Source organism: Haplochromis burtoni, unplaced genomic scaffold (genome assembly GCF_018398535.1).
Source record: "Haplochromis burtoni strain Fernald_Lab_line unplaced genomic scaffold, NCSU_Asbu1 Contig_81, whole genome shotgun sequence".
Lineage (NCBI taxonomy): Eukaryota > Metazoa > Chordata > Actinopteri > Cichliformes > Cichlidae > Haplochromis > Haplochromis burtoni.
The window spans coordinates 1,177,503-1,188,348 of NW_024582442.1; the positions used below are offsets into that span (position 1 = coordinate 1,177,503).

General features: G+C 39.3%; 2 protein-coding genes across 2 annotated transcripts; one reads left to right on the top strand and one right to left on the bottom strand.

The window, feature by feature from the left end:
* Positions 1-3: 3 nt before the first annotated feature.
* Positions 4-2,263, bottom strand: LOC102288661 (methionine-R-sulfoxide reductase B1-A). The gene is made up of 4 exons (XM_005925430.3): positions 2,128-2,263; positions 1,410-1,552; positions 876-990; positions 4-516 (listed from the first exon to the last, which is right to left on the bottom strand). Exons 1-4 carry the CDS (start codon positions 2,180-2,182, stop codon positions 497-499), a joined length of 333 nt encoding a protein of 110 aa, XP_005925492.2. The 5' UTR covers positions 2,183-2,263; the 3' UTR covers positions 4-496.
* Positions 2,264-2,554: 291 nt separating this feature from the next.
* Positions 2,555-6,971, top strand: zgc:173575 (uncharacterized protein LOC100141356 homolog). Its single transcript, XM_005925431.2, has 2 exons — positions 2,555-2,984; positions 4,954-6,971. The coding sequence occupies exons 1-2, from the start codon at positions 2,831-2,833 to the stop codon at positions 5,751-5,753; spliced, it is 954 nt and encodes a 317-aa protein (XP_005925493.1). The 5' UTR covers positions 2,555-2,830; the 3' UTR covers positions 5,754-6,971.
* Positions 6,972-10,846: the final 3,875 nt, after the last annotated feature.

Genomic DNA, 10,846 nt, shown 5'->3' on the forward strand with positions numbered 1-10,846 from the left:
CTATTTATAATTTAAAATATTTTTTTTATTTCTGTGTATTCAGGTTATTGTGACCTATTACATAAAGCCTCTCTAGAGAGAGAGGTATATTGCACAGGAATCATTTCATTCAATGAAAAAAGGTTTGCGTGGCCCCTAATTTTCAACACCAAGCGCCTTAAACAAGAGTTTAGGACAATTTTTTTTTTTTAAATGAGCAATCTTTGGAAAAGATTCATGGGACGACTGTGATAAGTACTGCACTGTCAATCGAAATAAAAACCAAGGAGACATGGAGACATTGAGGGTGTGATCAATAAGTTGCAAAGTCTGTGATGATTGCATAGCAGATGTGTTGAGAGCTGTCCTCTGTTCTTGCTGTCTAGTGAGACCATCGTCCATCAGAGCTCTGGTGCTCCCACGCTGGGCTTTGTCCCAGAGTACTTCATTGACTGTTCACACCTTTAGCAATGCAAAGAGACATCCATCCAGCAGCACTTACTCCTGAAATCTCACCTTACAGTCCATCAACTTTATCTGTGGACAAGGGACAAAGAAAAGGAGATGGAATATGTAAATCTTGATGAGCACAGTTAACTGTGAAACTCCTCTGAAGAAATGTTTAAACTCTGGTTTGATTTTAACTAATACCTTTGAGGACTGTGTCACAACAGTAACACATCCTTAGGCTCCTCTACACTACACACATGAACGAGGACATAACATTCTGGTTTTAAAGCAAATTTAAAGATGAAAAAATAACATGGGAGCTGGTTAACAACACTAGAACTTTGAGCTCACTGCAAATCGCGATTCCTAGGCTCATATCACAAATTATAACTTGACAGGTCCACTAGTCTCAACCTCGTGTGGAGAAATAGCCTGGCTGTTTATACCTTTAGGGATGAACTTCAGTGAGCTGCTGAATATTCAGAAGCGAGAGACTCCTTTGGACGGCCCATCATTCACAAATTCATGACCAAGTCCATTCCCACACTTCCCACACCGCACCTTGAACAAGACAAAAGTGACAGATAGAAGGGAAAAAAGTGATAGAAATTAATTAACCAGCATTTAGAGCAGCCAAGTCCATCACAGGAGTCCTCTGACTTACAGCCAGCTAGTGCTTGAGAGTAGGTTCAAGATTCCTTATTCGTCACATGCATAGTTATACAAGTATAACACACAGTGAAATGTAACATGACACGCCTCTCGACTTGTGCAAAAAGAGGGGGGAGGAAGAACATTATACATAATATATACATTAGGTGAATGTGCATTAGTAGCATGTATAAAGCAAGCAGGTGAATGAAGTGATATAAATCCTATTCAAACTGGTTCAAACTGATCATACACATGTGAAACTGCGCATGGGCAGTTGAAGAAGAACCTAGTCAATTAAAAACTTAAAACGATTTTAATGATGGTACCTTGTATGCCCCAGGCCTCTCCTCATGTTTGGACACACTGTTTTCATGGATGGTCTCTGTGAAAGCTGGCCAGGGTGAAGAGTGTTCGTACTTGGAGCGGCTGGAGAACAACTGGTTATCACACTTGGTGCACACATAAATCCCTGAGGAATAATAGGCAGGAGACTGTTATGTAACATGAAGCGATAGAGTGTCTCTACTGCAGTTTTAAAATAATATGTACATTTATATAATATATACACTTATTATATATATATATACACACACACACACACACACACACACACACACATATATATATATATATATAAAGTTTTTTTTTACATCGTTTGAAACACTAATTCTTTAAAGATATTGTTACCATTTTAGCTGTGGTTAAGGGTATGTAAAAAAAAATTAATGACATCCTTGTATGTGAAGCTTAATCTAGTTTGGTAATCTGGTTGTTATGTAACTTGAACATGGTTACACAACAGGTTGAACGTTTTTCGCTATTTACATCACAATCACCTGCGACCATGGATATAAAAACAGTACTTCCTAATAGGTTTTATAGCCTGAAACGGACAATGAGTACGAGTTAGAACGAGCTAACCAGCAGTTTGAAAAGTTATTTGTGCTGTATTGGATAGTTCACCTGTCTCCAAAACCGATTAAGTTATATAGAAACATTAAATAAAATACAATAAGTTTAAATAAAAAAAAGTCATAGCGGTACCTGACTTAAAATGGTCTTTGAAGACCTCTCCACCGAAGAAAGAGCAAAAAGACATCGCTTTTTCTTTCCGTATGTTCAACGTGAACCTACACTGAAGTCCACAGAAAGAACCGGTTGCAAACAAAACAACTTCCGGTCCAAGTTTTTGACCTTCAAACTAAAAGCATCCTGCTACTTTTTTTATTTTGTTTCTTTTTTCTTTTTTTGTGGGTAATGATCAATGACTGTATGGTACATTTCACCGTCATCCAGTGATTCCTTTTGTGAACCTGCAAATATGAAAATACAGCAAAGCTTTTTTAATTATTTCTATATATGAACCCTCAATGTTCCGCATATTGAAAGGCTTCATCAATGTGAAACCTAGAGTATTTAGAGCACGAATTAAGTTCAGCTTTTATATTAGATTTTTTTCTGGATTGTTTTAGCCTCGATGTAATTTGTATTTTGCTGTTGTAACTCCCAAAAATGTGACTTCTACTTGCACATTTCGTGTACGCTCCAATTTTGAAAGGCCCAAACCGGAGGTAACATAGTGGCTTCTTAACTGTCCATAGGCTGTTGGGCTGATGCTCTGAGTACGTTGGAGTTTGTCTTTTTTTTAAACAAACAAAAAACAACAACAACTTTCTCTCTCTCTTTTTTTTTTGGTAATCGTTGCTGTTTTTGTTTCTTATCGCCCACCTGAGGCACGGACGCCACGATGTTTCAGCTCAGGTTGTTTGTTCACCAGCGCCTGTACGCTGCAGCTGAAGAGATCCTCGGGCAGATGGAGAACACCATCACGTTAGTTTTGCACGAGGCAGACGTTCGAGCTAAAGAGGAGGCGGAAAGTCTGCGACACCAGCTGAAATCAGGTTTAGGACGATTCTTTACATTTTTTTGTCATGTTTTTTGTAGTCGTAGCTTTATAAACAGCTTTGTGGCTATGAATGATGTTCACGCATGCGCAAATAATTCACGCGCGGAATACCAGAAAGCTTTGCTCCTGCATAATGAGAGATAGTTCAATACAAAGCTAACAAATAGTAAGGTAGCACTTAATCATCACAGAATAAGATAAAGGTAGTTACTCCAATGATATCAATTTGTTCAGCTGTGAAGTACAAACCATCGTAAATGCATTTCATCTGCTTTGGTGAATGAAAGTGACAAAAGTTGCACTGGTGAGGGAACGACAAGAAAACCCGCAAGTATAGTTTCATGCTGCCAGAAGTGACAAGGACTCTAGCAAGAAACACAACTGGAGAAGGGTGGTCGGAAAGTATAAGGAGATGGCAATGATCTGCAGCCACCACCTGCAAAACCAACACCTTTTTGTCTTATTGTTCTCTCTCCAGTGTACCTGCCATCACTTTCGTTTGTAACAATAGAGCTGAATTTAATTTGCAATGGTTCCTGCTTCCTAACTGGGCAGATTGATATCCCTTAGGTCTGACTTTGTGGTATATTCTGATAATCAAGTGTTCCCTAGCTCCAGGTGCTCCAGGTAATAACTGACATTCACAAGTATGCTCAGTTACATAGTTATATAAATTATATATATGTTAGATAAAGCATTTCTTGGCAAAAATGCAATGTGAATGTTGAAAATTTGAAGATTTTGCCTCAAATATTAAAAAAAGATTTTTTTTAAAGATACTCCATAGGACGTCTTCACCTAACAGTATTTAAAAATGTGGACGTGCACACGTTTACTCTCACGAGTGAGTTGTGCATCGTTATTACCTAACACTATTTAAAAATATATGCACACACACATTGATACACACCTGCCTCTGTGTTTCTCTTCCAACCAAGCAGTCTGAGTCTATGACTGTCTTTTATACAGTCATTGATCTGAAGGTGCTGAATTTGTATCCACCAATCAGGAGCAGCTTGTGTCTTTTTCCTTATTTTTCCTACTGAAACTCAGAAGAAATCACTGCTGAGATACCCAGAAACAAACGGTTGCCACACGAAAACCTTAGGTCCCACTGACAAACTTTTGACACTACGAGCACAAGGAGATTTTACTAAAGCAGGATATGTGTTTTTAAAAGACACAAAACGCTAAACATTTGATACCAGAACAGTTTCTGTAAGCACAAAGTATGCAGAAGAAGTTAAGTGCCAAAAAATGTGCAGGAGGGTAACAATAATGTGAATGTATTCACATTAAACAAATGCTTAAACAGGAGATAGTTAGTTCGTGATATTATTCATTACACTTACCTAAATTTACTGATCTCGTATTAAAGACATTGGCCTGGATAGCAATAGCAATTTATAGCCAGCAGCCTGTCTTATTTATGTTTTGTTTTTGTTTTTTTTAAATACCATTTTCAAGCAAATATATTACTTTTTCTTTTATTTTGATTAGAATGAAGATTTAAGGTCGGGTGAACTCCATTGGATTTTTGGTTTTTGAGGGGGCCGCATTACTCTTGACTTTAAGACTTGACTGCTTTAATCCAATCCAATTTTATTTATAAAGCACTTTAAAATACAAAGCACAGGACCAAAGTGCTGTACAGAAAATAAGTTAAAAACAATAGAATAACAGAAAACAGCAAAAATAAATAAATAAACACATAATACATGAAAAATTAAAACAGCCCTATATTAAAAAACAAGATAAAACAGCATAGAATCCACTAAAAACAACTAAAATAAAACCAAAATCTCACATGTTGGTCTCTCTTAACTCTATTTAGAGGTGTGAAGAGCACTTTTCCAGAAACTCTCAGGACAGCATTTTCTAGCACTTACATTTATTTCCATTTAAAAGCAAAGAGGAAACCCTACAGGTGATTGGGTAACATTTGTGGATATTTTCCTTTGTAGCTGAAGAACTTCCAATGACCAACAGTGCCGTCCAACATGGAGATGAATGTGACTCCCCGCTGCTGCAGGAGTGCGAGGGACCCACAAACACAGAAGAGTCTGACTTGACACCGAGCCCTGAGAATCCAGGAACCCCTGAGCCCACTGCAGATCTAAGCAGTAACAGTGGGAACTACTGCCTGGTGGAGAGGCCTGAGGTGAAGATGGAGCAGGAGGAGCATAGGAATGAGAGTTTTTTCTCTCCTCCAGGAACTGTGAAAAGTGAGGAAGAACAGTCGGACACGCAAATACATGAAACGCAGATGCTTTCTTCAAACTTGTCTGCAGCAGTTAGTGAGGAGACGGAGAGAGGAGAACAGGCCATAACTGTGAAACAGAGAGCAAAGATGATGCAAGGTGACGGCATCAGTGACGGCAAGAAAGCCCAAGCAGCTTTGTCTTATAAGAACTGCTCGGTTAAAAGGAAAAAAGGTCGCAAGTTTTGCCATTTGTGCGGGAAGCGTTTTCACTACACCGCCTCTTTAATGAAGCACATCAAAACGCACGAGAAGTGTACCAGTTGCATTATTTGTGGGATGAAATACGGGTGTCCAAAAGAACTTGTTTTCCATTTGAAAAAGAAACACAGAGATGCATATTTTTGTGATGTTTGCGGTAAAACTTTTTTTAAAGTCCGCAGCCTCCAGACTCATGAAAGAAAACACACACTGACGAAAGAGTTTGTGTGTCAGGAATGTGGCAAAACGTACCGGTATAAACACTGTTTGATTACGCACATGAAGAGCCATTCTGGGGAGTAACCATACCCTTGCGATATTTGTGGTATGCGCTTTAGTCAAAATTCATACATGACATGACACAAGACCACACATATGGGCGAGAAGCCTTAGCCTTGCTATATGTGTTGTTTGCACCTAATCTCAAGTTGCATTTGCAAACGCGTATCAAAGCAGAGTGAAGAGTGATCCCTTTTTTTCCCGTCTAGTTGAAATTGGATAGCTTTTAATATCATCCACTTAACACGACTGTGCCTGATGTGGTGTCAAATAACTGCAATTCATAATGTTTGGTTTGCTTTAAAGACCATTGCATCATTTCTACAGCTATATGCTGCTGTTGGTTAACACGATTTTGCTGTTTTCCCTAGTGGGCTTTGATGCAAGATTAGTTCAACTTTGACTGCATGAGTACGAGTGTAGAACAACACATCTGCAGCTCTTGTTGCCCTCTGTGATGCTCTGGTGTTGTGAGGTTAATTTCCACAGTTGACACTAAGGTTTAACATCCTACTGTATAACATTACGGTGATCTGCTTGTCTCTGGCTGCAGCCATGACGCGCATACATTTAGATGGTAAATGGTGTTAAATGTAATATTGGTATGTGTATTGTCTCAGATCTGTGGATAATGTAAATAGTGTATGTGGATTTTTTTCAATATGTTATTACTTCATAAAACTCTGCATTTTGATGGATTAGAGTCTGGGAGTCCTTTGAATGAAGGGAAAGAAGCTTTTGATTATTTATTTTTTTAAACAATGTCTTTATGATGCCACAAAATTAGGAAGTTCAGTAGATTTCATCAGAGCTTATTTGTTTCTTTGTGTCAATTTTCAACAGTTTTCCTGTTATTTTGAATTCCAGTAAAACTTCTGAGAAAATGCCTAAATCAGGATAAAGAAACTTCATTTGTTTTTTGTATTTATCAACTACAATACTTCTTTGACTGAAAGTCATGATCCAATCGCAATATTTGATGATCTCATAATGAAAAGACCTTTGTAAATATATAAAATTTTTAAGTGTTATGAAAAAGACAACAATCAGAGACTCGGAATGTCAACACACATGCAGTAACTTAATTAAACTCCTGCCATCATGGCTTTAAAAAAAAAGCATTAAAAGTCATTTAGGTTGTTGCAGTTTCTTTTTTGGTGTGTTGGGAACTAGATCGCCACCCTCCAAATGAGATTGTGCACGGGGTGTATCCTAATAATAAATAACTTTTCTTTACATTTTTATCTACGTTAGCAAATTTAATTTTGTGCTATTTTGCAACTGGCAGCATGCTGACATGCTGAAGTGAGATTGTGATGTTCTTACATTTAAATGCTTGAATGTTTTCTTTGCAGGATGAGAGATCAAAATAAAGAGGAGCAGTTATGTGAGGCTGTGGATAGCATCAAGGAGAGCGCTCTCAGTGGTGCTTAATGGAGTAGTTTTGGGGGAATTGCTGTTTAAAACTGGCCCCTGGGCTCAGAAGATTACACATGAAAGAGAGGGTCATTTTGATAATAGTTCTTTCAAAGCGGTTCTTGACTGCAACAATGAGACTTAGCAAGATCAAAAAAGTACGAACACTTTATAAGAGTAGAGGAGCTACTAAAAGCACACGACAGCCTAAACCCATTCACAGTGTTAACTGAGTGTTGTTTTTTGCCCTGGCTCATGCTTCTTATTAAGTGCACCTGCTTAAAACCCTGTTTGCCTTTAGAGCTGCTCAAAATCTCTTAAATCACCTTTCTTCATCTTTCTGATGCTCATTTAGAAACTCATGTTGCAGTTTGAACTGGATTAAACACCCTGATTATTAATTTTCAGTTGGAAGAATGAAACACCTGCACTCCTATGACAGGGGTAGGGAACTCCAGGCCTCGAGACCGGGTGTCCTACAGGTTTTAGAAGTGTCCTTGATCCAACACAGCTGGTTTAAATGGCTTAATTACCTCCTCAACATGTCTTGAAGTTCTCCAAAGGCCTGGTATTGAACTAATCATTTGATTCAGGTGTGCTGACCCAGGGTGAGATCTAAAACCTACAGGACATCTGCTCTCGAGGCCTGGAGTTCCCTACCCCTGTCCTATGAGATCACAGGAGGGGCCGTAGGGGTTTGGCGCTTAGTGGATTGGGTGGCAGTCAGAGGCAGAGGTCTTGGCCCTCCAAAATTGGCTTGTAGTGCATGGGATGTCACCTCACTGGTGCGGAAGGAGCCCAAGCCTGGTGTGTGAGGTTGGGAGTTAGCAAATATATATAGTCTGGCTCATCTCAATGCATAGCTCAGGCTCTGGAACCAGTGTCCAGTAGAGGGGTTAGACTCTGTTCCACTCTGTAATTCACTGGCTGTATATTAGGATTTACCCAGTGGATTAGAGAATTGCTTACCTGTGCCTTCAAGTCGGGAAACAGGTCCTGACTATCGATGGTGCCTATACACCAAATGACAGTTCAGCTGTTGTTGTCTGTGTTTTTGCATCTTATCTCCCACCTGAGACAAGGACGGCATGACGTTTCAGCCGTGGTCATTTGTTCACCAGCAGCTGTACGCAGCAAAGAGATCCTCGAACAGCAGGAGAAAACAATCACAGAAGTTCTGCATGAAGCAGAAGTTAATCAACTCTAATGATGAGGGGGAAAGTCTGCAACATCAGAAATCTGGTTCAGTTCTTTAAATTGTTTTTCTAGGCGTATCGAGTGGAAGCTTTATAAGTAACTATGGATAGTGCTACACACATGCACACACAGTCGACGTACATAGTACCAGAAAGCTACACCGCTGCTATAACGAAGCAAATAAAAACATACAAGTAAATACTCACAAAGCATTTTTGCAATGTTGGTGGTAAGACTTCTTACCGGATGCATGGACTCCAGATTCATAAAAAAAACACGCACACACACATTAGTGTGCCAAGAAAGTGGCAAAACACTTCACCGCAGAGATAATCTCACTGTGCGTGTGAGGACCCAATCTGGGGAGAAACATACCACTGTGGAGAGTGTGGCAGACTTTTTTCTGCAAAGCAGTCGCCTGAAAATACAAATGAGGTACCATTCAGGAAAACAAATGGACCCTTGTGATGTTTGCAGACCACACATGTGGAAGAAAAGCCTTACACCTGCAATTTTTGTAACTTTACAGTACTCTCTTTGCCTCTAGCTGTAATTTTAATTTGAACTAAGCAAATATGTTAAGTAGCTGCAGAATAATCAGTATGGTTTTCTGTGTGAATGAACTAGATTTAACTAGAGGAGTGGTAATACAATAGTATTACAAACTATTCCACCATATGAACCTGAAATCTGTGGAAGAGCTGAGCTGTGCAATGGTAGAAAAAAAACAACGAAATTTGAATTTGTGTGTAAATTTGTGCATTTTTGTCTTTTTCTTCTCCAGACTGAGGCTGCTGACACTTAATAAAGTCTGACACACAAACACAGTCATGTTAACAGCTGCATTTTGATAGACATTTCAATATCAGGTGTATGGATCTGATACAGAGGAGTTTTAAAAAATGAACTACATGAAAACTGCTGTGAGTGCACACTGCTGAGAAAAGACCCACAGAGATTCTCACAGAGAGTCGGTTCAGCAAAGTTTGCTGCAAACCTTACTACACCCCGTTTTATGTTCATTTAAACATTCCCTTGCCAAATATATATGTGCTGTGAAGTACATCGCTACAAATACATATGCAGTAAGGCCAGCCAGCATGCTGCGTCCATGCTTTTCAGACCCAGAGCTGATGCTGCACCTCGTTACTAAATCCAACAGTAGCTTTTTGATGATAAAAGAGGCTTTTTCTGAGCCGTGGACACACTGTATTTAGATTTCCCTTCAGACCCTGCAGGGGAGGTCTGCATACAAGATGCATGCAGACAACCATTTAGCTCTGCACCACCACAAATCATCATGTACTTTGTTTTTCTTCTTCTGTCAGACGTTCAAAATACAATATTGAAATATCAGTCAGATATCTGTCCAGTACTCTGCGCTGTCAGACTTTGACATGAAAAGCATCAGAATTCATAAGATAATAAGTAAAGGTGAGAGTGCATGCAGCTATCCCTTAAGGGGGGGAAGTAAGAAGAGAGAGCTGATGAAGATTCGGATTAGTTTTATTTATAAAACCCCAAATCACAGCAACAATCGCCTCAAGGTGCTTTATACTTAAAAGACCCTATGGCCCACTGTGAGCAAGTGTTTGGTTACAGTGGGAAGGACAAACACGTTTTTTATGGAAAGAAAACTCCAGCAGAACCAGGCACAGGGAGGGTCAGCCATTTACTGAGACTGGTTAACTGTTAACACCAACTCAGAGAAAGGGACTGAAGAAGAAATGAAAAGTGCATCACTGGAAGCTCCCAGAGGCCTAGGCCTATTGCAGCATAACTGAGGGAAGATTCAAGGTCATCTAATCCAGCCATAACTATAAGCTTTATCAAAATGGAAAGTTTTAATCCTAATTTTTAAAGTAAAGAGAGTGTCTCTCTCCCAAATACGAACTGGGAGTTGCTCCATAAAAGAGGAACCTGAAAGCTGAAGGCTCTGCCTCCCATTTTACTTGTGAATATCCTATCGAACCAGATGATGTTATGTTCCTAAAGTGAATTTGACATTTGATCATACTTGCTCAGTTGTAGCTGAATTGTAACAGAGAAGTAAATCACTCAGGGCACAAGAATTTTCTTAGACACAATGTTCATTCAACAACGCTGCTTTAACCTCCTGGGACCTGGCGTCCACATATGTGGACATCAGATTTTGGGTTATCCAGAGCAAAATACTAAATTTTGCTCTACAGGGGCCTGATCTCCACTCGTGAGGACATTGTTCTGCCACTGTCCTATCAAAATTTAAAGCAAATGTCCTCATATGTGGATCTCATTTTTCTCAGAAACAAAAATCAGGTAAAAAATAAATAAATCACGTAATTCTTTGTTTTGACATTCATCAGGTCCCAATCAGCCCAAATAGAAATGAAAAATGCATGCCATGAAAACGTTTGGGTCGTAGGAGGTTAAGTGAGCAAATAATGAGTTCTGCTGTTTTCCCAACAGGTGGCAGCAGACACTAAATTTAGGACTGATGCACCATGTCGCAACACTGTTGTTTT